At 46.6% G+C, this 26731-nt stretch overlaps 1 protein-coding gene across 2 annotated transcripts in view; it reads right to left on the bottom strand.

Annotated features, from left to right (window-relative positions):
- Positions 1 to 21757, bottom strand: part of TRIM67 (tripartite motif containing 67) — a 61485-nt gene extending 39728 nt beyond the window's left edge. Inside the window, exon 1 of one of the 2 annotated variants that reach the window (XM_025284492.2) lies at positions 19782 to 21757. In XM_025284492.2, coding sequence (XP_025140277.2) covers positions 19782 to 20822 — 1041 coding nt within the window. In that variant the 5' untranslated portion in view covers positions 20823 to 21757. The remainder of the gene's footprint in view (positions 1 to 19781) is intronic. The other variant, XM_044942005.1, reaches the window with a different exon arrangement.
- Positions 21758 to 26731: the final 4974 nt, after the last annotated feature.

Raw genomic sequence — 26731 nt, 5'->3', positions numbered from 1 at the left:
CCCTTCATGGCTGGTGGAAAGGCTACTTTTCTGGGCTCCTGTACGGGCCCACATCTCAATATTCTGTAGCCAGCATGCATTTACCTTTTCTTCTGCTCAACTGTGCGGTCTTAGAGGATGGAAACTCTGTCTGCTTCATCTCTGTATGACTTACCAGTGTATAGTCAATAAGTATTTGCTGAACAGATGAATTGAATAGTTTTTTTTTTTTTTTTTTGGACAATATGGCAGAGAAGTTTATAAAATGAACCAAAGATCAGAAGCAAGGACCAGGACTTCCCTGGTGGTCCAGCGGTTAAGAATCTGCCTGCCAATGCAGGGGACATGGGTTCGATCCCTGGTCTGGGAAGATCCCACCTGCTGTGGAGCAACTAAGCCCAGAGCCACAACTACCGATCCTGTCTGCCACAGCCCAGGAGCCACAGCTACTGAAGCCCGCAAGCCCTGGAGCCCATGCTCTGCAACAAGAGAAGCCACAGCAAGGAGAAGCTTGCACAGCACAGGAAGAGTAGCTCCCACTTGCCACAACTAGAGAAAACCCTAGCACAGCAATAAAGGCCCAGCACAACCAAAAATAAATAAATACAATTTCAAAATAGTAAAAATTCATACGCAACCTTAAATATCCAGGAGTAATGGTTAAATCAATGTGGCATACATATGTATGTTATTATGTATGTGGTCACTATTCAGGTAATTATATATGTGTGTGTGTAACACACAAGTAAGAATTTTAAGAGTACACATGAATTTTCACATTTTTCTTTGCATCTTGTCTGTATTGCCTAAATATTTAAAAATGAGTATCATCTTATGTAATTAAAAAAACAATAGGGTTATTTTCACTAAAAAAATTCATGTTACTAAGGTCTCATTTGAAATTTCTACCCTGAGCAGTTAAGCAATTTTACAACTGAAAACAGTCACATGCTCTTTCCCTAGATGTCCTCTGATTCGGGACATTTAGACTTCAGAACAGTGTCTTGATGCAACATACCATTGCTTATGATAAACCTGGATGGCTAATATTTTCAATATAATCAATTTGGGTGATCACCACGAGGGCTCAGAGGAAAGCTGAAGGATGACACGGCTCCCCTTGAAAGCCCTTCTCTCCGGCACCCCACTCCTGCCCAGAGTCTACAGGGTCCTCGCTGCCACCCAACACCCACAGCCCCTCTCCCACCTCAAAGCCTTCATTCTCCCTGACCCACCACAAGGATCTGAACTCCCACTTGCCTTAATGTGCCTAGTCTCTGCTAGAAAACAGTTCAAATCCATCCTGGCCAAATATTTTTATAGGGTATGAGGAGACAACTTCCCTGGTGGCTCAGATTGTAAAGAATTTGCCCGCAATGCAAAGTTTGATCCCTGGGTCAGGAAGATCCCCTGGAGAAGGGAAAGTCTACCTACTCCAGTATTCTCGCCTGGAGAATTCCATGGGCAGAGGAGCCTGGTGGGGCTACAGTCCATGGGGTTGCAAAGAGTCAGACACGACTTAGTGGCTAACACTTCCACTTTTTTTCATGAGGAGACAACTGGCTCCCTCTGCCTGGTTAGTAACTTAAAATAGTTTTTCACTGTCCTGATCCTCAGTGCCACCAAATGTGATATAGAGGCTCACTGCAGGTGTACTCAGTTAAGATGAGGTCGTAGTGGGGTAGAGTGGCCCCTTTTCCCGTAGGACTGAAGTCTTTAGAAAAGGGAAGATTTTCCCTGGTGGTCCAGTGGTTAAGAATATGCCTGCCAATGCAGAGGACACAGGTTCAGGCCCTGGTATGGGAAGATTTCACATGTTCCAGGCCACTAAGCCCATGTGCCACGACTACTGACCCCTCGCTCTAGAGCCCATGCTCCCCAACAAGAGAAGCACCGCAGTGAGACGCCCGAGCGCTGCAGCCAAGAGCAGGCCCCCTCCACAGCTAGAGAAAGCCCACGCACAGCAACAAGACCCAGTGCAGTCAAAAATTAATTAGCCAATTAATTAAAAAAAGAAAAAGAGGAATCTGGCGACAGACACACACAGCAGGAAGATTGGAGTTACGCAGCACAAGCCAAGGAGCTGCCTGAAGTCAGGAGAGAGGCCTGGATCAACCCTTCCCAGAGCCTTCAGAGGGAGCCTGGTCCTGTGACACCCTGATCTCTGACTTCCAGTCTTCTGAGCTGTGAGACAAGAAATTTTGGTTGTGTTAAGCCACCCGGTTTGTGATAATTTGTTATGGTAGCCTTAGCAAACTAGTATACTTTCCCCTATTCTAACATGCGTGCTAAGTAGCTTCAGTCATGTCTGACCTTTTGCAACTCTATGACTATTGGTAGCCCGCTAGACTCCTCTGTCAGTGGGATCCTCCAGACAAGAATACTGGAGTGGGCTGCCATTTCTTCCTCCAGGGGATCTAAAAAATGTTTTTTTCATATATATTCATTGAAAGTGAAAGTGTTAATCACTCAGCTGTGTCTGACTCTTTGCAACCTCATGGACTGTAGCCCACCAGGCTCCTCTGTCCATGGGATTCTTCAGGCAAGAATACTGGAGTGAGTTGTTATTCCCTTCTCCAGGGGATCTTCCTGACCTAGGGATCAGACTTGGGTCTCCTGAATTGCAGGTGGATTCTTTACCGTCTGAGTCACCAGGAAGCCCATATAATCACTGAATGGAATCATAGTATGCATACTCTTTCTGTAGACCATAACATGGGCTTTAAGTTCTTTAGAGAAGAGGGACATGGCCAAGTTGCTTGTACCTTCAGGAAAGAAGCAGGGGCTACAATGGACTGAGCGCCCTGCAGTTACTATTGGTACCTTTCTTTACTTCATCTCACTTCATCCTCACACCTTTCAAGTGTGAAAACTGAAGCTGAGGGACATTAAGAAACTTATCTCAAGAGACAGCTCTAAACTGAACCCAGAGCTCTTGATTTCAACCCAAATCCTTCCCATTATATCAGTCAGTGAGGACCAGAAGGTTGGTCCAGGTAGTACTAGGATAGATCATCTCTCTAGCACCTATTCATGTAGGGTGGTGAAAAGGCCCCACCAAGGAGACAAGTGCGTCATTAGGGTGATGGCTGCTTCTCAGGCCGCCTGCAAGATCTCGGACCCTGAAACAGTTCCCCCTTCTTTCCCACTGTGTTTGGCCTTGACACTCACGATGAGCACAGTCGTGGTGGTGACACTGGCCTTTCTTTTCCAGGCGCTTACTGTGAGGTGTGCACTGCTTAAAATGCGCCATCTCATTCCCTGAAAAGTGGTCGAGTTTTAGGATAGTTATCGCTAAAACAAAACTTCAGGGCTGCCCTGGTGGTCTAGAGGTGAAGAATCTGCCTGCCAATGCAGGGGACTTGTGTTCGACCCCTGGTCTGGGAAGAAACCACATGCTTTGGGGCAACTAAGCCCGTGGGCTACAACTACTGAGCCTGAGCTCTAGAGCCTGTGAGCTGCAACTGCTGAAGCCCTCATGCTCTAGAGCGCATGCACCACATCAAGAAAAGCCACTGCAACGAAAGGCACGTGCACTGCAACTAGAGAGCCGTCCCCACTCGCTGCAACCAGAGAAAGCCCGGTGCAGCAGTGGAGACCCAGTGCAGCCAAAAACAAATAAATAAACAGAATTTTAAAAAGAAAAATATATATTAAAAAAACACAACGAACTTTATTTATTCTGTTTCTGCTACTTCTGGAGCACTAAAGAGTTCAGGAATCACAGTCTAGTAAACAGACTCAGTCTGTTCTCTGGACAAGATGTAAGAGCTAACATTTGGGAAAAGTCTCAACCACATTTCTAGTTAGCTTCTGTCATCCCACGAGATCAATGGATTGTTTCCAAAACCACTAGCAAATATAATGGGGGAGGGGTGTGCCATGCTAATGAATGCAAATGGCTCTCTTCATCAGGGGCCAAGAAAAACCACATAATTCTTCCTGCCCTCATTTCCACACTGTTCCCTGGACTGCCCCTCCCGCATGAATCACACTGTTGAAGAGTCACCATGAAGTTAAAAGGGGCCCCACTGAAACAGTCATTTACTGTGTTGATATTAGAATGCATTTTGGTGTTGAGTCACCATTCACATATTAAATAGATGTTTCTCTGGCCTCCTGGGTGCCAACTTCTCTTCTGGGTACTGGGGGTACAAAAGGAGCAAGACACAGCCCTTGCTGCCAAGATGTCCCCAATACAGCATTGTTTATGCATGTGATGTATTGTTGTTGTTTAAAGCATAGACATTACTTTGCCAACAAAGGTCCATCTAGTCAAGGCTGTGGTTTTTCCAGTAGTCATGTATGGATGTGAGAGTTGCATTATAAAGAAAGCTGAGCACCATAGAATTGATGTTTTTGAACTGTGGTGTTGGAGAAGACTCTTGAGAGTCCTTTGGACTGCAAGGAAATCCAACCAGGAAATTTCCTAAAGGAAATCAGTTCTGAATATTCATTGGAAGGACTGATGCTGAAGCTGAAACTCCAACACTTTGACCACTTGATGCAAAGAACTGACTCATTTGAAAAGACCTTGATGCTGGGAAAGACTGAGGACAGGAAGAGAAGGGGACGACAGAGGATGAGATGGTTGGATGGCATCACCAACTCAATGGAAATGAGTTTGAGTAAACTCCAGGAGTTGGTGATGGACAGGGAGGCCTGGCATGCTGCAGTCTATGGGGTCAAAAGAGTTGGACATGACTGAGTGACTGAACTGAACTGAGTCACTAAGTTGTTTCTGACTCTTTGTGACCCCATGGACTGTAGCCCTCCAGGCTCCGCTGTCCTTGGAATACTGGAGTGTGTTGTCATTTCCCTGTCCTGGGGATCTTCCTGACTCAGCAATCAAAACCGCGTCTTCTGTGTCTCCTGCACTGTGGGTGGATTCTTTACCACTGAGCCACCTGGGAAGCCCATGCCTGTGATGTACAAAGTTGATTAAATAAAGAGAACTGGTAAGTCTCTGTCACCCGCAAAATAGCACTGACAGGTGTAAATAAGAAAAGTCCGGTTAGGTGGTATTTTACATTTAAAGCTGTTTAGCACGTGAGATTGGAGAAGGAAATGGCAACCCACTCCAGTGTTCTTGCCTGGATAATCCCAGGGACGGGGGAGCCTGGTGGGCTGCCATCTATGGGGTCGCACAGAGTCAGACATGACTGAAGTGACTTAGCAGCAGCAGCAGCACGTGAGAATGAGTGTCATGGAGAATCTGAGAAAACCCAGTTGGTAGAAAAGTAGACCAGGGCACAGCAAGATTGTGTTTGCCTGAAGAAAGGCCATAGATGAAAGAGATCATGTTCCAGTGGTAGCATATCAGCCTGGGACAGGATGGTGGATGCACAAACCCCTGGGCCAGAATTCTGACTTTGTCTTTGTACAAAGGCCATTTGCATGGCAAACCCAGGTGATTTTTTTTTTTTTTTTAATCACCTATGGCCCAAACTACCTCTTTATTGGGATCAGGCCAGCCCCAGTCACTGGCAACCATAACAGAATGGTTTTGAGGGCAATCATGTCTGATGAGGACTTATCTTAGAGTTTTCTATTCATGGTTGGGCTTCCGTGGTGGCTCAGACAGTAAAGAATCTGCCTACAAGCAGGAGACCCAGGTTTGATCCCTGGGTCGGGAAGATCCCCGGAGCAGGGAATGGCAACCCACTCCAGTATTTTTGCCTGGAAAATCCCAAGACAAAGGAGCCTGGCTGGCTATAGTCCATAGGGTCACAAAGAGTTGGACATGACTGAGAGACTTTCATTATTCATGGTCAAATTATTAAAAAAAAGAGAGCACTTTCTTTTCATTCGGATACCTCCTTCCTTTCAGCTCTCCAAATCCTCCCAATACTTTGAAACCCAACTCAGCTCTAATCCCCTCTGTGCAGCCTACCCTGCCATCTGCTGTTGATCCGACTCTGCTCTGCACCCATTCACACTTAGGGTTTAGTGCCAATTATCTGCACTCTGGGCTTCCCAGGTAGCGCTAGTGGTAAAGAACCTGCCTGCCAATGCAGGAGATACAAGAGACTCGGGTTTGATCCCTGGGTTGGGAAGATCCCCTGTAGTAGAAAATGGAAACCGGCTCTCGTACTCTTGCCTGAGAATCCCATGGGCAGAGGAGCCTGGTGGGCCACAGTCCACGGGGTCGCAAAGAGTCTGACATGACTGAGTGACTGAGCACAATGACACATCTGTGCTCTGGTGCTGTTCTTTATTTCTTGTGTGCAAGTGGAGAGACGGGCCCTTCTGTCCATCTAAAAGCCAGTGCAAAATCGACTCCTTTATCAACCTTTTCCCAAGTTCCTTTCACTGCTGCCTTGCTCCTGCAAGTCTTTTCTGTCATAGTTTCCTCACTTTTTTTTTTGCCCCCTCTCTCCTCTTAACTCAGCAAAGCTAATTGAGATGTTCAAAAGGTTTTTGCTGCCAAATTTTACTAGCAAACTGGATAAATATAACAACCCAGGGAAAATAATGAAAATTTACAAGAACCTTCAAAAGGATTATAGCCAGGCTATTTCTATTCTTCACTGAAATTTAAATGAAGCCAACAGCTAATCTTTCTTAGACTCCCAAAGTAGCTGTCCCCTTAAATGCCGCTTCTGGAATCCATTTATCCCATCATTATCTCACCACTGTCTCGAGATCCAGAATGTTTTCTGAGTCTCAGATGCTGTGTGGGTAATTTAAGTTCGCTCACTTTTATCAGAAGTAGTGTCATAGGTCTCCGTGCCCCTCGTGTGTGAATATATGCTCATCCCTGGTGTTTGAAAGTAGAAACTTGACTTTCAATATCTTTGTTCACACCTCACACAATGTTGTATATTCAAGTCTCTCCTTTCGATCCCTGGGTAGGGAAGATCCCCTGGAGGAGGGCATGGTGACCCACTCCAGTATTCTTGCCTGGAGAATTCCAGGGACTGAGGAGCCTGGAGGGCTACAGTCCATGTAATGCAAAGAATCGGACATGACTAACACTTTCACTATTTCTTTCCCTGCTGAAAAAACTCCTACTCATCATTCATGACTGCAGCTCAAACACCATTTTCTCTTCAATCTCTCACTTGCTACCCTTCTCCTTCCCAATTTCCAGGCAAAATTAACTACCTTTCCCCCACCTCTTCTCTCATCAGTTTATTCACTTGACAAATATGGCACTTATTCCACTTTTTAATATCAGTTGTACAAATATTACAGGGGAGTAAAATTATCCTCTCCTCCAGTTGACTGTGAGCTCCCTGTGGCCTGTTTCAAGTGTATCCACAACCCTCAGCACAGCCTGTGGGTTACGTAGGTGCCCAGTGAATGCCTATCCAATGGAATGTTTCAGTTGCAAAATACGAAGCCGTGAGATGGTGTTTGTCCTTCCCATGCTGGAGGAGACACAAATGCACCCAGGAATGAGTCACCCTAACCACTCATACGTCCTGTGGACCGCACCACAGGCATTCCGCCACCATCGCCACCAACATCACTATCACAGCACCCAGAAAACCCTGAAGCCTGTGTACCCCAAGTGAAACAAGAAGTTCTGAGAACCAGCGGAGCTTGGAGAAATTACCCATAATGCACACAAGCAGAAATCACTTGAGGAACTACCTGAATTTTGATTTAATCTTCCTGTTGGAAGGTAATTTTGCTCTCTTGTGTCTCTCCGAGTGTTGTCAGTGAGGCACTGGTTGCTCTTTATCCTGGGCAGTCCTTCCAAGGATGTTTGCATAGACAACAACCTCGGAAACTGGACTTACTGTCTCCCTCTGGAGCAAAGAGCCCTGTGCTTGATTAATGCCTTTTACCAAAGATTCAGCTTCCCTAAGCTCATGTTTCTCTTCTATAAGGCAATTTACTGTGTGTGCTGATGCCATCTGGCTATCTTCACATCACCTTGGGGGAACTGGGCTCATGGAAATGGCACAAACATGCTAATACTATGACTGTGAGTATACCATGCTATACTACTGCTGTGAGTAATAAACTGTCTTCAGTTCTCACCCAGGAGTGTCACGTCTCCTGAGCACATCCATGAACTGTGGCAAATGCATGTGTAAGTTGTACACAGGCTAAAATCTCAAATCTCTCATGGTTACTGACAGCCTCTCAGCGAGGCCTTCTGGCCCTAATGGGCCCTGACTTCCCCTCTGAGCATCTTCCCCTCCAAACAAGCTACAGAAGTGGAACCCTGCTGAGCTATGTGGAAGACAAATATTCATCAGGAAGAAGCTGCAAATACTTGTACAGGAAGCCAACTTGAGAGGTGATACTCACACCCTCCAAACAAGCTGAGATATGTGGTGATATTCACAGGAAAGTTGTAAAACAGGACAAATGATCCTGCAGTCAAGACCAGGCATAGTCATTCTGGAGTTTCTTTATTGTAAGGGACTAAACGGGAGAAGGGAGCAGTCACGCATCCCAGTGACTGGGAGGGTCCCTATTTCTTGTTCTGAACATTTTCAAACAATATTTTGCTTTTGTAACAGTGACTGGGCACCGTTCAAAAGTAGAGGACTTTCTTAACAAGATTTTCCAGAAGTTTCCGTTTCTTTTTTGCTTTATTCAAGCAAGCCACTTGCTTGATTATTCATTAATCTATTTAGTTCAAAGGGGATTTAAGACAGCTTTCAAGGGTTTATAGAATTCAAGATGGCATTACTTAAAGAAAAACAAAGGATGCAGCATAAAATGGAGTTGGAAATGAGGTTCCAAATTTATAACATAAATTTCACACCAAATTGTATCCATTGTGTACACACCAAATATTTGGCTCTAAGCATTTTGGCAACCAAGGAGAAAAGTGAAATCTGACTATTTGCAAAATCTAAAGGATCTATTAGATTTTAAAAGGGAGACACCTGCACCTCAGAGCTGGCTTGAAGGAGAGATATGACAGTCACCACAGGAAAATACAAAGCCCTACCAGGACCCTTATCTCCCTCCAAATAAAAACCTTAAGCCACTGGGGACAAAGAGCAAAACCTGTTCCTTTCCCCTACCACCCCAAGCAAAGTGAAGACCCCACAGGGCTGGAGACAGGGAAAAGAAAAATACCAATCCTCCTGGAGAAGATTCAGGAGACAGCCATGGGTCCAGATCATGCAAGGCTTCCTACTGCTGGGGAAAGGCAGGACAACTGAGAAAATGCAGAGGAAAGATAAAAAGAGACTAGTCTGTTGACTTGACACAGTCTAGGAAAGAATCAGTGAACTTAAAGAGAGATCAATAGAAATTAAGGAAACTGTAACACAGAGACAAAAAGAATGATTAAAGGGAAAAGAACAGAGCATTCAAGAACTGTGGAACAATATCAAACAGTGTAACATACATGAAATTGGAAAACCGGCAGTAAAAGAGACAGAGAGCAGAGCAAAAGAATAATCTGAAGATAATAGATGAGAATTTTCCAAAAATAGTAAGACATCAAACCATGAATCAAAGAAGCTCAGAGAATACTAAGCAGCATTCAGTTCAGTCGCTCAGTCGTGTCTGACTCTTTGCAACCCCATGGACTGCAGCACGCCAGGCATCCCTGTCCTTCACCATCTCCCAGAGCTTGCTCAAACTCATGTCCATTGAGTTGACGATGCCATCCAACCACCTCATCCTCTGCCATCCCCTTCTCTTCCTGCCTTCAATCTTTCCCAGCAACAGGGTCTTTTCCAATGAGCTAAGCGGCATATGAATGTATAAACTTCTCTCCATTTCTGGACTTTCCTGGTGGTCCAGTGGTTAAGAATCCACCTGCCAATGCAGGGGACATGGGTTCGATCCCTGGTCAGGGAAGATTGCACATGCTGTGGGGCAACTAAGCCCATGCACCACAAGCGCTAAGCCCATTGCACCGCAACTACTGAAGCCCATGCGCCTAGAGCCCATGCTCCTAGAGCCTGTGCTCCACAACGAGAGAAGCCACCACAACGAGAAGCTGCACGCCACCACTAGAGAGTAACCCCCACTCGCCACAACTAGAGACAGCCCATGCACAGCACAGAATATCAAGTACAAACAACAACAAAAAATAACTTCTCCCCATTTCTGCTGCCTTCCTCCTAGTTCAAGTCCATATTTATAGTCCACGTGACTCCCATGGCCTCTAAGTGGTCTTCCTTCCTCTACTCTTATCCCCCTACCACACATTTTCCAACTGCAGTAAAAAAATCTTAAAAAAAAATAAACATCACTCCTAAGCTTAAAGTCCCCCAGTCATCTCCCTTTGCATTTAACATAAAATCGCATGTGTTCCCTGCACCCTCTGGATCCTGTCTGTATCTGCTCCAGCCACTTATCCGCTTTCTTCATGTACTCCAAAGGTTCTTGGGTCTTGCTCTCCCTGTGAAGCGAGCTGTCTTCAGAACTGTGCTGGGCTGGTTACTTCTCAGCCAATCTTCAAATCTTGCTTTTTCCAACTTTCCCCATGAACAAGTCTGCCTAACTGCTTTTTATCACATTTTTTACTTCCATTGTAGTACTTATTATTATCAAAAATTATCCAATGTATTTAACTGTTTATGCACATGTTGATTTTCTCTCTCCTGTGACTAGATCTCTGCTCTTGGGAGGAAAAAACATGCCCTTCCATAGCCTTGGTGCTTACAATGGTCCCTGGCATGATACTGGCATTGAAGATTTCAGTGTTGAATGAATAAGCAATTAGGTCATTTGAAGAATAAATAGGCATTAGTGGCTTAGGTTCAGAGGAAGGAATTACAGGTCAAGAGGTGTCATCAACTTTCAAGTTATCCTCAGTGAGTGCTAGAGATGAATTTTAGTCATGTGGGTACACAGCTCAGCTAAGAGGTAGCCAGACATTTGATAACACATGATTATGGCAGAAAGTGAAGAGGAACTAAAAAGCCTCTTGATGAAAGTGAAAGAGGAGAGTGAAAAAGTTGACTTAAAGCTCAACATTCAGAAAACTAAGATCATGGCATCTGGTCCCATCACTTCATGGGAAATAGATGGGGAAACAGTGGAAACAGTGTCAGACTTTATTTTTTTGGCCTCCAAAATCACTGCAGATGGTGACTGCAGCCATGAAATTAAAAGACGCTTACTCCTTAGAAGGAAAGTTATGACCAACCTGGATAGCATATTAAAAAGCAGAGACATTACTTTGCCAACAAAGGTCTGGCTAGTCAAGGCTATGGTTTTTCCATTAGTCATGTATGGATGTGAGAGTTGGACTGTGAAGAAGGCTGAGCGCTGTGTTGGAGAAGACTCTTGAGAGTCCCTTGGACTGCAAGGAGATCCAACTAGTCCATTCTAAAGTAGATCGGTCCTGGGTGTTCTTTGGAAGGAATGATGCTAAAGCTGAAACTCCAGTACTTTGGCCACCTCATGAGAAGAGTTGACTCATTGGAAAAGACTCTGATGCTGGGAGGGATTGGGGGAAGGAGGAGAAGGGTATGACAGAGGATGAGATGACTGGATGGCATTACCGACTCGATGCACGTGAGTTTGAGTGAACTCTGGGAGTTGGTGATGGACAGGGAGGCCTGGTGTGCTGCAATTCATGGGGTCACAAAGAGTTGGACATGACTGAGCGACTGAACTGAACTGAACTGAACTGATTTATGGAGTGATGTTAGCCACAATTGTCTGCCTCAAAGAGGACTGTCATTTCTGATTATTCATATTTTATTGGTTTTCTGGTTTTATAGATATCACCCAGAATATATAGATATCAAATTATAAGGAAGAATTTGGAGACTGGACAAGTACAAGTACTTGCCTAAATTTCCTAACACAACCTTGACCTACTTTTTAAAACGATGCACTGTCTGGACAGGTTTTTCAGATGCCATGTGACCAAGGCCCAGATTCTCCTGCTGGATGAGTGCTGGAGGGGTCGATTCCAGTCTCTTACACCTGTCATTTAGACTCCCCCACCTCATCGGTTCCTGTCTCTTGTGGATCCTTCCCTATTCTCTATTTCCTGCAAATCTCTTCTTCCTTCCGTAGCCACATGAGAAATGAGGAGACAGAGCTATTTGATCTTCTAGATTTCCTCCAGCACTCAAATTCTTTTATCCTATTTGTTCTAAAGAGGACACACTGTGTCCTTCTCACCCTTTCATCTCCCTTTTCTGTAGCCCATTGCAGTCAAATGAGGGAGGGATTGTGCCCCCACGTGCTGCTCCACTTTCTAGACTAAGTGTCCGCCAACCCTTTATTTTTTCCCATTCCTAATGACTCTTTAGGGGGTGCCGTATGCCACCTGTTTTCGTTCAGATACACAGAGTATTCTGTTACATTTTTGTAGTCAATTGAAAGGTACAAAGGAGGAAACTTGATCATCATTTTACAAATTGCTGTGCAACTGTGACAATCCCCGCAACCTCAGATGTTCCTCATCTGCAAAGGAGGAGGCTGGAGTTATGATCTCTGCTAGGAAACAGCCTACACTAGAAAATGGAAATTCTAAGCAGAGAGGCGTGAATTCATGAGAGCCCCACAATATGTGCCTGGATTTTCTCCTGCTCCTTTGGGTTTCATGATTCTGAGAGTTCCAACCTCCCTCATTCTCTGGGCAGGCCCTTCAAAACTGCCTAAAGAGTGGATAAAGCACCCTCTTTGCTTCTTTATAGAAGGACTAAGACACAAACCCAAAGGAAACCCAGATATACAAACAGCAGTGAACATGTTTCTGTTCAGACCAGGGAAGCAGCAAAGAGCATCTGCCTGAAGTTCCCTTCTCAGGAGACACCTATGCTCTGGCCCAGGAGGGCTCAGACAGCACCACCGCCCCTCTGAGCTTCCTGCCTATCTCTGGGTCAGGGGGTTTTTGAGCACCACACTGCCTCCCTCCTAGCACCCAGAATCTGATGAGCTTGAAGATTCCCAGAGTAATTAAGACTCTGGTTCAAACCTCTCAGCTCCCCCTAGAGTCCCCTTCACACTGCTTCTCAGATGATGTGCACAGAGTGTTGGGCCCAGCCCCCAAAGTATTCCCATCAGGGCTTCTCAAACTTTAACATCTGTCTGGACCAACTAGGGATGTTGCTGAATTCAAATCATGAGTCAGTGGCTGTGGCGGGTCTCAAGATTCCACATTTTCAAAAGCTCCCAGTGCCGCTGCTGCTCTGCAGACCACTGTTTAAGTCACGAGATCCTAGTCTAGAAGTTGGCACTTTTCCCCCCCATAAAGAGCCAGACAGTAAATATTCTTGGCTTTGCAGGCTATAGATCTCTGGTCACAACTACCTAAATCTACCAAAAACAACCATCGCCCAAAGAAGCCATGGGCAGAATGTAGGCAAATGAGGATGGCTGTGTCCCAGGAAAACTTTATTTACAGAAACAGGCAGTATGCCAGCATGTCAGCCCCTCTAATCTATCTCAGAGATTAGGAGATCTCTCCTTTCTAAAACAGTCTATCTCACTGGCATCTACAAGCAAGGTCCCATCTCTACCAGTGTAGACCCAGATACAGGACATCCCACTGCAGGCTAAACATAGAACACCTTAGCCATGGAGTGACCTCCAGTACTATACTAGGAAACACATTCTTCTGCAGTAACCTGGGGTTTTCCTTCCACAGTCTCTAAGGTCCTTCTCAATTCTCCTGAACCCCTATCCTCCATAAATAGTCTTCAAAGAGAAGAGAAAGCAATTCAAGTTTATGGATTCTTGCTTTCTCTCAAACACACTTTTTGTTTTTCAGATGTATGGAATGATGAGGAAAGAAGGTACTTCAAAGCTTGTAACACAGGGGCTCTTTCTAATAGTTGTTCCTGAATTACTGACCTGCCTGGAGTTAAATCCAAGCAGGAGGCAGGCTACAGCCCTGGCAGCTTTAAAGACAGTGGTGATGTTAACACAGAGGGTGGTTTCAGAAGACGAGGCAGCCTCTGCTTATCAGAGTCAGCTCGTGTTCGCAGGTGTCTAAGCAGTTTTGCCACTGGTTCTTAGCCAGTCTGGGACCGATGGAACAGAAGCCAGCCTATGCAATTCATTTCCCAGAGCTCCAGAGTTGGTGAAGGATTCAACATTTCAAGCAATCCATGTTTCCACTCAGATTGTGTATATTTCCATGCTACATGCTCTGACAGCTCTGAGAGATTTCTGTTAAGTAACTCTCAGCTTGCAGTAATTAGCCAGAAAGCTGGAAACTTCAGACCTCCCAGAAGATTTTTGCCAAACACTTCTCTTTACCTAAATCTCTTTTCCCCTTTCAGTCCTACTCAAAAATGCCTTAGATGGGCCCTGAAGCATTGGTCTTTTCATGGGCCTTAATTCAAGAGGGGATAGGTGGTGCGACTGGTAAAGAACCCGCCTGCTGATGCAGGAGACCCAAGAGGCTTGGGTTCGATCCTTGGGTTGGGAAGATCCCCTGGAGGAGGGCATGGCAATCCACTCCAGTATTCTTGCCTGGAAAACTCCATGGACAGAGGAGCCTGGTGGGCTATGGTCCATAGGGTTACAAAGAGTTGGACACTACTGAAGTGACTCAGCATACATGCACATATTTAAGCAATAGTTATACATATTAAACCAGTTTTTGAGGCCAGACAGATCACAGGCAGGTAGTTATAAAAATCTAGATACTGTGATCCTCTTTAAAAATAGTTCTAATAATAATGTAATGAAAATAGCAAGCAATGGTTACTAGAAACAAGACAATCCATCTATTTGTTTTCCTCCATGGTCCTTGTCAACTTGGACTCTGTGGGAGAGGGAGAGGGTGGGATGATTTGGGAGAATGGCATTGAAACATATATAATATCATATATGAAACGAGTCGTCAGTCCAGGTTCGATGCACAATACTGGATGCTTGGGGCTGGTGCACTGGGACGACACAGAGGGATGGTACAGGGAGGAAGGAGGGAGGAAGGTTCAGGATGGGGAACACACGTATACCTGTGGCGGATGCATGTTGATATATGGCAAAACCAATACAATATTGTAAACTTAAAAAATTAAATTAAATAAAAAAATTTTTTTAAATATAGTTTTGCTATTGGGAGAAAAGATAGGTATGAACTTTATGGAAAGCAATTTGGCAACATTAATCAGATGTCTGAAAGCCAGATCTCCTTTGATATAGCAGCTCCATATTTAGAAATTTAACTTAAGGTGATTATTAAGGATATAGGCATAGATTTAGCTTGAAAAATGTTCCTATCAGCAAAAGACTGAAAACACCTAGATAAAGTCCAGCATCAGGATGTGGATAAATCCTTACAATGGAATAACATGCAGCCATCCAAAATGATGTACATTAATTGACAGGAAAGATATTCACATTGTATTGTTAAAGAAAAAAAAAGATAATTATAAAATAAATATATAATAGAATTCTAGAAGGAAAAAACTCCAAAACGTTAGAATTTGTTTTTCTCAGCAAATTGAAATTTGAGGATGATATTTAATTTCTACATCTCTACACCTGTAATTCTAATGCTTAACAAAGAGCATTTATTCCCTGTGTTATAATGTACCACAAATATTCTAATAAATATATTTATGATCATATACAATTATGATTACATGTTCTGCTTTTGTCATTTATGTGTTATCTTTTAATGGAGAAAGTCTTTCCTCTGAGACTTTAAAGTTTAAATCCCATTCTTTATCTCTTCTGTAAAAATAAGGTAGGACCAGGCTGCTGAGAAGCCTGGCAGATCCTTGGGACATGGCAGTAACCTGAAATCCTGTCTTTCCTGTGATTTTTAGACCTTACTGTCTCCTTTGCTCTTGTGAAATGCTGACTCATTGGGAACAGTATTCCTGGGGTACCATGAGATTTTGTTTTGATTCTCTTTTATTGTTTATGGTTCTCAAAAGACTTCTGAAGAAGGGCTTATCCAGCAGTCCCTACCTCAGTTCAAGAATCAACTTCTAGCCATTTTAATTCAGAGTCCTGCACTCAGCAGGAATTACAGTGGTTGCTGACGTTCTGCGACTCGGCACACAGGGAAGAGGTCCATCCCACAGTGACCCTCTCCTTCTAGTTTCAGGAAAATTGGAATTCCACCCAATAGCAAAAAGACAGAAGCTCTCATGGAAAGCCTCCCTTCTTTGTCTTATCTTTTGCACTGTATTGCTTCTTCACATCAAATTCTTTGAAATGATTAAGGCTGTTCTGGGAGAATCATTCAAAAATGTGTTTGGCCAAGACCTGAAGTGTTTTCACTGTTTTTGAGAGGTGATAATCAACCTTGTTTCAAAATAGATTTCAGTGTCACTTACATGTCTCTTTGCCTAAGAATCACTAATTAGATGGCAAGCTCCAGTCGCACTAGAGAGGAATTAAAGCTTTGATTAAGGCTCCTCCAGTCATAGGGATATGAGAGAAATATTTCTGTCCTGATTCTAGTTCTGGGAGTATACCAAGATTGTCATGGCACCTGGGATTTTCAGACTATGACAGTGATGATGATGACAGCAAAATCCAGAGACTTTAGTAAGTTTTACCAAAGAACTCAAACAGCCACGGTGGGGGTGTGAAATCGAGTTTATCTTTCAAAAGTAGTCATCTAGGGACTTCCCCGGCAGTCCAGTGGTTCAGACTTTGCCTTCCAGAGCATGGGGTTCTATCCCTGGTCAGGGATCCCACATGCCTCAGGGCCAAAAAACCAAAACATAAAACAGAGGCAATATCATAACAAATAATGACTTTAAAAATGCTCCATATAAAAAAATAATCTTAAAAACAAACAAACAAACAAAAGTAGCCACCTTCACAGCTCAAAATGGTGGTCTAGATGCCTGCTCACAAAGCAAAATCAAACTTTCCATCAGGGCTCCCTCTGTTATCTTTTCTTTAGATTTCCAACCCCTAGTTGAGATGGTAAGGAGCACTTAATGATTTCCTGTTCTGTAGAAAAACAGCAGCTGGTGAAAGAGAATAGCAGAACTTCTTCTCATTCTTGAAAAGAAGTTTTCACAAAAGTATCTCATAGAATTCCTTCTTTACTTAGGAGTATGTCTTAGTTCCCTGAAGACGTGATATTAAATTGAGACACTTAGGTTCTGCATAGCTGTGTTTTCCCCAGATAACTGTCCCACTCTATTGAGCAAATATTATGTATTCTTTTCGTATTTCCTCAGATAGAAATGTTGTAAAACTGCTGTTGACACTAAATCAAGATGACCAGTGTTTTTCCTGCATGATCTTGGTTATTGAAACCATTGATCGTTATCCAACTCACTTTTCCAGGTAAGAGACTTAATCTTTTAAAATTGCAGATTCATCTCAACTCATTTTGGTTTCCACTCTACACTAAGCCTAAAAATTTGGGTGGCAATGTCCGAAATTAGTTCTAGCTATCTAAGCTGTGAAAATTTACCAGTTTGTAAATCTGAATGTGAACCTTGTCTTGATAATTGTTCACAATTTCTTTGCAGAAGATTTCTTTATTTGTAAAATAATGTCTCTTCACTTGAAAGATAAAATAAACAAGGCAGCTACAGAAAGTGATATGCAACAAAATGTCCTGTGAATGGCATCTCACTGGAGCAGACGTTCTCATTTAGCTCAAAGCTATTTTAGGACTCAACATGCTACCAGTTCATGTTTTCTTCAGATTACCAAGTCACTGCAGTCAAATAAGAACTCTTTGCTGTTGCCCTATAGCTTTCTGCAAGTTTAGTGTTTTTAAGGATTAAGACTGTAATTCGCCCAGCCGTGTCTGACTCTTTGCAACCCCATGGATTGTAGCCTGCCAGACTCCTCCATGGAATTCTCCAGACAAGAATACTGGAGTGGGTAGCCTTTCTTCTCCAGGGGATCTTCACAAGCCAGGGATCAAACCTGGATCTCCTGCATTGCAACTAGATTCTTTACCATGTGAGCCACCAGGGAAGGCAATAATAATAATAATAATGATAAATATATATCTGTTACTGTGAGTCAGATACTGTGCTAGAGGGTAAAGATACACTATTATACTTACCCTAACAACAACTATCTGAGTTAGACATTATTCAGTGGGTTTAAAATTGTGCTTAAATGTTTATAGAAAGTGAATTACAAACCCTGAGAGTTGGATCTAGGTCTGTGTAACTTACAACACGGTTTCTCTCAGAGACATGAGAAATAGAATATTTCAACATACAAAGATGGCACAGTCACCAGCAACTTTAGCCACCATGGATGGTGAGCTGGTGAACCCCGAGGGAGCTCAGGAAGCAAAGAATACCAGCCATCTAGTAGCTATCACTGCAGCCACTCCCTATGGTGAGCCTTGAGGAAACTAAGGATGTGAAGAAAACACAGGATATTGGCCCCCAATAGCTGAGGTGCATATCAAAGGAATGATTTCAGTGAGCCCAGACTGTTGCATCTTCCCATATACAGAAAAGCCCTAAATTCCTCAACTTGGGTTATCTGGTTTTCTTTAATTAATGATAATCTTTTGATGTTCAGACTTGTCTTTATTTGCAAAATTTCTGTATAACCTGGCTCCTCCCATCACCTCCTCAGAGCAGTTCTCTCAAGATTTCTTGAGCTGCTGCCTCCCAGGCATGAAGTTCTAAAAATTTCCACTAAATAAAACAAAACTCTCAACTTTTAGGCTGTGAATATTTTCAAGTCCACAGACAGTAGTGATATTTTTATGGGTTATTGTTTTGATGGAGGTTGTCTCTGTACTGTAGGCTATTTCACAGCTTCTTGGCCTCTAACCCAGATGCCAGGGGCAACTTCCTAAGTGTGACACAACCAAAACTGTCTCCAGGCATTGGCAATGTCCTATAAGGAGAGTGAAATTGTTCCCAAATGAGAATCACTGCTCTAGAATTAGAGATTCGACTCCAGATTTCTCTTTTCTGGCCTATAATGCAGATTTCTCTCTCCAAGGTAGATTTCTGAAGTGTTCGTAATTTTTTTTTCTTTGAAAATGTTGAGTTACAGAAATAACTGGCACACTGTAGCAGAAATTGTAGAGCAACTGTATGTAATAAATCTATAGTATAAATGGTTGGCCTCTTCTTCTCTCCCCCCTGTGCTCTCCTTTTTGTCCATTTCCAGTTGGATGATATGAAGAGAGAACCATGGCAAGTTGCCTTATTTTCCTGTGTCTTTCCTCCTCAATCAGAATACATACTTCCTGTTGGGCTCTTTGGAGACCTTCTGCTTCTCTGTGGGGCAAGAGTTTACTGGAAAGAGGACGTTGAATGATAAACATACAAATTTGCAGTTGGACTCTTTGAACAAGGAACCTGGATCACTGACCTTAGCAGTGAGTCCAGTTGCTCAGCCTGGCCTTTGATTAGGAAATTAAGGTGAATGTTTGTTAGAAAAACTGACCTCACTCATGCCTTGGGGTCTGATCAAGGGCCTCACCTGATTTTGCAGGCTTTTCTCCTTCTGTGTTAGATATGAAGATACATTGGCAGCCACAAGTGTATGCGAGTTACCTATTAGAGGCTGTTCCTTCCCACTAGGGAGGTGGCATCTCCAGGCAAGTCCCTGGGAACATGGCTTAAAGCAGCCTGAAGATGAGTGTGGCTTTCTGTCTTCCTAAGAGTTTACTCTGCAACCCTGCCACACTTCCATCATCCAGAGTCCCAGTAAGAGAAAGTCTCTCTATAAATCCAGGTGCCATAAATCCAAAGGGGTCATCAATGTAACTTATTAGTCAACTTTAGGAGTGAAAGAGTCCTGCGACCTGCTTCTGCATTCTGGATGACTTTTGGGTGGAATCAAAACAGCCTCAAGGGGGAGGGGACCTAGTATGTCATCTTTCCATTCCCTTCCCATTTCCAACACCAACTCAGAGTACTTGTTCATTTAACCAACGGGAGGGGGCACCCTTTTCTTTGCACCCGTGTCCCTGTGCCCCGCCCAGCGGCGCTCACCTTGTGCTGTTTCCACATGGCCCCCAGCGGCTTCACCTCGTGCTTGCCGTGCCGGCCTTCCTCCAGGCACAGATAGCACACCGGGGTTCGGCAGCTTAAGCAGTACATGCTGTAGTTCTCCATTTCGTGTTCGGGGCACGTAGGGTACTTGCGGGTGGTGTTGCCCCCCGCCGCTCCGGCCCCGGTGGCTCCCGGGCTCTTACAGCCGCCACTTCCGCTGGGGGCGCCCTGGACAGCGCCCGGGGACCCGGAGGCGACCTCGGAGGGCGCAGGCGGCGGCGGCGGCTGCACCAGGCGATGCTTAGCGAAGGGTCCCCGGGATGGATGGCACTTGAGCTGGCAGGCAGCGCAGTAGAGCACGTCACACTGCTCGCAGAGCGTAGCGGCCGGCTCCGGCGGGGTGCGGTCGCACAACTGGCAGATGGCCACCGCAGCAGCTGCGGACGCCCCCGGCGCCGCCCCGCGGCCCTGCTGATACCGCTGCACGATGGCCTCAAGCAGTCGGTTGCGCTGGAAGCCGCGCAGGCCGCGGTGGTCCAGGGAAGCGCTGCGGTGGCACTGCGGGCACGTGATGGAGCTTGAGGACGAGGACAGCGAGGAGCAGGCGGCGCCTCGGGCAGCAGCGGCGGAGGAGCCAGGAGGCGCGGGCACCATGGGCAGCACTCGAACCCCGTTTGGGGACTTGAGGCTCGGGGTGTAAGAGCCATAACCGCTGTCTGTTTCACTGTACAAGCTCAGCTTGTCCGCGTGGTCGCTGCCGCCTCCCGCACCGCCGCCCAGGCCGCCAGCAGCGCTTCCGCCCGCGCCGCTGCAAGCCGGGCCAGCCGCCGCCTCCTGGTCTAGAGGGGGCGCGGCGGCGGCGCCTGAGGATAGCGCTGAGCCTCGAGAGTGCAGCAGCGGCGGGGGCAGATGTTGCTCACCGTCCGGGGTCTGCACCGCGATGGTACGAGCGCAAGGCAGGCAGACATTGTGGGAACACGGCAAGATGATGGGCTCCCGAAACAGGGAGCCGCACACTGGGCACTTCAGCTCCTCTTCCATCGCTGAGCCGGCGGAGAACTGCTCAGGGTGGAAGGTGGAATGGCCCAAGCTCCGCAGACGGGCAGAGGAGAATAAGTGAGGTTAGCACCAGTGAGATGGGAGGAGGGAGCATCACACGGGCATGACTACTTTGCAACCCATGGGCACGCCCCTCTCTCTGTCCTGGGGCCACCGCCCATAGACGATTAGGTGAGGGGGAAGAGGTAAAAGAGAGTCCTCACCTCCTGCCCGCGAGGCTCCTGCACCAGAGGCTTCAACCTGCGGCCAGAGTCCAGGGCCGGTCGGCTGCCCCCGCGGTGGCCTGCGAGATGCTTTAGGTGATGAATCAGCACTAGCGCCGCCGCTGGCAGTAGCGGGCGTCTCCTCTCCACATCAGGACCGGCTGCTGGATTGCGGATCGCTAGCTCTCCCGTTTCAGCCCTTCGGTTCCAGATTCCAGTGGGCAGCTGTCCGGGGGCCCCCTTTGCTCTCGCCCCGCCCTTAGTCCGGGTGATCTTTGAGAAGGAGGGCGAGCAGGCCCCTTGGCCTTGGGGCTGGGTTCAGCACCACGAGGCGACGGACAGCGCCCGGGAACCGAAGGTGCAGTTCGAGCTTCTCTTGCGCGCATCCAAGGGCCGCCACCTGCCGGGTCTCCGCGCCAGCGACTACCTCCGGCGGCCGTGCCGGCCCGGAGACCTTCTCTCACCTCTCTCCGGCCGCTGCTGCCGCGGGCCGAGCGCGCCCTGGGGCTCTCTCCCCGAGGGCAGGATTGACCCTCCGCTTCGGTTCGCAGCCTCTCCTCCTGCGGCGCCTCTGACCTTGGCCGCACGGCGCTGCAGCCAGCGGGCGGAGGGCGAGCGCCCGGCTGGCTCGGGAATCCCCTCTTGTCTCCCTCCCCGCGCAGCCTCCTCCCGACGCCGCGCGCCCAGGAGTTGTAATTTCCAGAGCCGGGAGTAGTGATGGGGAGGAGGGGAGGAAGAGGGAGGCGGAGTCTGCTCGGCGAATGAGGGCTCGCCTCTTGCTGCTAGGGTAGGCAAAGGGGCAATTTTAAGGGTTCGCAGAGAGGATCATTGTTAATAACAATCTATTATTTGGATGGAAATTGCATCCTGAATTAGTACGACGACCCGTCCCGTCCCTGCCATCATCTCCCCTGCTCATTCCCCCTTACTCCCATCCGCCACCATAAAAGGGTAAAAACAGGATCCTAGAAAGCCAGTTGTTTACAAATGCAGCGATAGCACGGTTGACAGTCGCTTCCTAAATCTGATAGACCGAAAAATGCAGCAGCAAGATGTCGGACAACCTGGAGTCAAAGGGTGAGGTTTTATTTATGGATCAAAACCGCAAGCCATCTTGTCTCTTCAATCGAGAGGGCTCCTGCACAATCGATGTCAGTCGTCTAATAGAGAGAGGACCCCGCACGGAATTTATGAAATGGGACTTCCTGGAGAAACGCGAAGACGAGCCACCTATGCCCGTTGGCCCTCGTAACCCATTCCCTGGACCCAGGCCTACTCTGCCGCCGAGCGGGCGGCGAGGGGCAGGCGGGAACGCAGCGATCATGGCTGATAGTTTTATGAATGAAAAAATCTTCACATTGTGCCTCCCCAGCCGCGAGGAGAGCCTCCCACCCGTGGCCAGGCTGCTCTTCTGCGTAGCTGTTGTCTCTCCGCCGCCGGGAAGGATGGGTGGGGAGGCCCCCCGGGAACGCGGGGGCTGGGGGCTGGCAGGAGCAAGTGCTCGCGGCGCAGCCGGCTCTGCCTACCGACGCTTCACGCTGGCCTGAAACAGACACAAGTTAGGAGATCGTTTGTTTAAAAACGACAAGAATATTGAAGTCAGGCCTCCTCCTGTTCTCTGGTTCTCCCGCGCTCCAAACAAAGGCAGGAGAGGCGCTGCAGCGCCGGGCGGGGAGCCTCGGTGTCTGCCAGTCACCGGGCGGGGAGCGCGCCCACCGGGGCGGGGGCGGCCGCGGGAGAAAGCCGCCATCCCGGGGAGACCGGTGTCTGGAGTTAGGGGGTGGGGGCGGCGCAGGTAGACCCCCGACGGAGAGGCGTGCTGACGTTTTCCTGACCGAACTCTGCGAGTCAGGATCCTAGGTGGGAATCTCGGCTCCTTCGCTGATCAGTCGCTTCCACCCTGAGCGGTCTGCTCATGCTTTCCTAGTCTCTGAGCCTGGCAATAACACTTGTGTGTGAGAACTAAACGAAGTTGTCCTAAATACAGATTGCATATCTTACTTCCTGCTCTAAAATCCTGTGACTCTTCAGTTCGGCTTTGGCTACTGTTGAACAGCCAGCTTCCAGTTTGTCTTAAAGTTGAAGAGCAGGCCCACAGCGTGGAGTACACAGAGCAGCACAGAGTTAAAAGGCCTGACCGGAATTCTCAGCAGCAGGGAGCTTAGAAGGAGGATTCACCCAGGCCCAGTATCCCCAGATGGGGCCCGGTGACCACCCCGTTTTAATCTCCCTTCTATAATGAAGTCACCATGTGCTGCATCTTGCCTGCAATGCTTTGATAAGCCTTCAAGAAAGTTTCTATAGTGTTACTACTGCTGTGGGGTGGGGTGGGGTGGGGTGGGGTGTGGGACTCGGGTGGGGGTAGATAGGTGTAGATAAGTCATGTGATCGAATCATTCAAAGATGCATTTGTTGTGACGCTAGCAGTATCGTCACTCACCCCAGCCCATTCCAGCCACCTGGTGACTGCAGAGCAAATAATAATCTCTTATGATTCTACGGTGAACAGGCCTGCCTGCCAACCGCCCCCCTCCATCCTCAACCAGTGCATATGTCTGAAAGACACACTCTACTTTGTCATTTTCAGACCAAGGTAAACTGCTGGGAGGGCAGGCTGAGCATTGGGAGCTCTTGAAGGGGAATGGAAATATGCCTGATCAGGACTAAATTCCAATAACTCTGTCACTCAAACTGAGCATGATTTTGTTTTTCATGGGAAGGAAGCTCAGAATTCAGAATTTTCCACCTGTGCCTTTCCCACCAGCCCCCTTCCATTCCCTCAATCCCATGATCTAAATCAGCTTAACCTTGTACAGCTGTTGCCAAGGCATTGCTCACTGTGGGGACTGGCATCCTTCAGCTGCTATGTAGGAGCTGGGGTTACACAGTGGTTCCAATAGCTTACTGTACATAACCATAATCACTAATAGTTGTCAACATTACTCTAAAAAGCCCTCTTTCTGTCCCGAGTCATGTACCATACATATATAGGAAAATAATCTTACTTCTCTGATCCTCAGTTTTTTTCTATTATAAAATTTCAGGATAGAATTCATTGGTTATAAAAGTGTCTGTATATTATTGATAATTGTTAAGAATGGAATCCCAGGGTCAGGCACAACTTAGCCATCAAACAACAACAACAAGAATGATAGAGCTTAGCTGGTGGTTCAGTGGTTAAGAATCTGCCTGCCAAGGCAGGGGCCATGGGGTCAATCCCTGGTCCAGGAAGATCCCACGTGCCTCGGGGCAACAGAGCACATGTGCCACACCTACTGAGCCAGCAAGCGCAACTACTGCAGCCCACTCGCCTAGAGCCTGTGCTCTGCAGCAGGAAAAGCCACCGCAGTGAGAAGCTTGCGTAGCTCCCACTCACCCCAACTAGAGAATGCCCATGCTTAGCACTGAAGGCTCAGTGTAGCCAGAGTAAACTAAGTGGTGCTCAGTCATGTCCAACTCTTTGCCACCCCGTGGGATTTCTTTCAGGAAGAATACTGGAGTGGGTTGCCATTTCCTCCTCCAGGGATCTTCTTGACCCAGGGGTTGAACCTGTGTCTCCTGCACTGGCAGATGGATTCTTTACTACTAGCGTCACCCAGGAAGCCCCAATAAATAAATAAGTAAATAAAAATTAAAAAAAGAATGATATATCTTTCTTAATAAAAATGACTCTCATGAAGACATTTGATCCCAAGATTGAATGGCATATCCATTTTTTCAAGTCAAAATCTGGGCCTCATTTAGATAGTGAGGAAAATAATAATGTTTCCATTGTGGCACTTGGCGGTGTGTCCTCGACTGTTAAGTCTGCTATAAAAAAATGTCATAGACTGAGTGGTTTAAACAACTAAATTTACCGCTCACAGTTCCAGAGGCTGAGAAGTCAATGATCAAAGCACTGGCAGATCTGATGTCTGGTGAAGATATCCCACCTCAATGCCAGACCTGCCTTCTTTATGGATCTTTACATAGAGAAGGGGAGAGCCCAGCAAGCTCTCATATCTCTTCTTGCTGCTGCTGCTGCTAAGTCGCTTCAGTCGTGTCCGACTCTGTGCGACTCCATGGATGGCAGCCCACCAGGCTCTGCCGTCCCTGGGATTCTCCAGGCAAGAACACTGGAGTGGGTTGCCATTTCCTTCTCCATTGCATTAGAGTGAAAAGTGAAAATGAAGTCACTCAGTCATGTCCGACTCTTAGCGACCCCATGGACTGCAGCCTTCCAGGCTCCTCCATCCATGGGATTTTCCAGGCAAGAGTGCTGAAGTAGGGTGCCATCACCTTCTTACAAAGGTACTATTTCCACTCACAAGGGAGCCACCCTTATGACCTAATTACCTCCGAAAGGCCCCTCTTCCAAATATAATGATAGTTCGGATTTCAACATATGAATTTTGAGTGATATACACATTTAGTTCACAGTACAGTGTGAAATTATATAATTAAAATTTTTTTATTTTGTTTTTTAATTTATTTTTGGCTGTGCTGGGTGGATTGTAGCTTTGCCTAACTCAGTGAAACTATAAATCATACCGTGTAGGGCCACTGAAGACGGACGGGTCATGGTGGAGAGTTTTGACAGAATGTGGTCCACTAGAGGACCAAATGGCAAACCACTTCTGCAGTTTTGCCTTGAGAACCCCATGAACAGTATGAAAAGGCAAAAAATATAACACTGAAAGCTGAACTCCCCAGGTTGGTAGGTGCTCAATATGCTACTGGAGAAGAGCAGAGGAAAAGCTCCAGAAGGAATGAAGAGGCTGAGCCAAAGCAGAAACAGCCCTCAGTTGTGGATGCGTCTGGTGGTGAAAGTAAAGTCCGATGCTGTAAAGAACAATATTGCATAGGAACCTGGAATGTTAGGTCCATGAATCAAGGTAAATTGGAAGTGGTCAAACAGGAGATGGCAAGAGTGAACATCGACATTTTAGGAATCAGTGAACTAAAATGGACTGGAATGGGAGAATTTAATTCAGATGACCATTATATCTCCTACTGTGGGCAAAAATTCCTTAGAAGAAATGGAGTAGCCCTCACAGTCAACAAGAGTCTGAAATGCTGTACTTGGGTGCCATCTAAAAAATGACAGAATGATCTCAGTTTGCTTCCAAGGCAAACCATTCAATATCACAGTAATCCAAGTCTATGTCCCAACCACTGGGCTTCCCAGGTGGCGCTCGTGGTAAAGAACCTGCTTGCCAGTGCAGAAGATATAAGAGATGTGGGTTTGATCTCTGGGTCAGAAAGATCCCCTGGAGGAAGGCAGGGCACTCTAATATTCTTGCCTGGAGAATCCCATGGACAGGGGAGCCTGGCAGGTCCATGGGGTCACAAAGAGTCGGATAGGACTGAAGCGACTTAGAGCGCACGTGCGTTTGCACGCACGCATGCACACACACACACACACACACACACATGCTGCTGCTGCTGCTAAGTCACTTCAGTTGTGTCCGACTCTGTGTGACCCCATAGACGGCAGTCCACCAGGCTCCCCCGTCCCTGGGATTCTCCAGGCAAGAACACTGGAGTGGGTTGCCATTTCCTTCTCCAGTGCATGAAAGGGAAAAGGGAAAGTGAAGTCACTCAGTCATGTCCGACTCTTAGCGACCCCATGGACTGCAGCCTACCAGGCTCCTCCATCAGAACTAATATCAAAAAAAGATGTCCTTTTCATCATAGGGGATGGGAATG

Source organism: Bubalus bubalis, chromosome 4 (genome assembly GCF_019923935.1).
Source record: "Bubalus bubalis isolate 160015118507 breed Murrah chromosome 4, NDDB_SH_1, whole genome shotgun sequence".
Lineage (NCBI taxonomy): Eukaryota > Metazoa > Chordata > Mammalia > Artiodactyla > Bovidae > Bubalus > Bubalus bubalis.
This window is presented reverse-complemented; position numbering and strand designations above follow the sequence as displayed.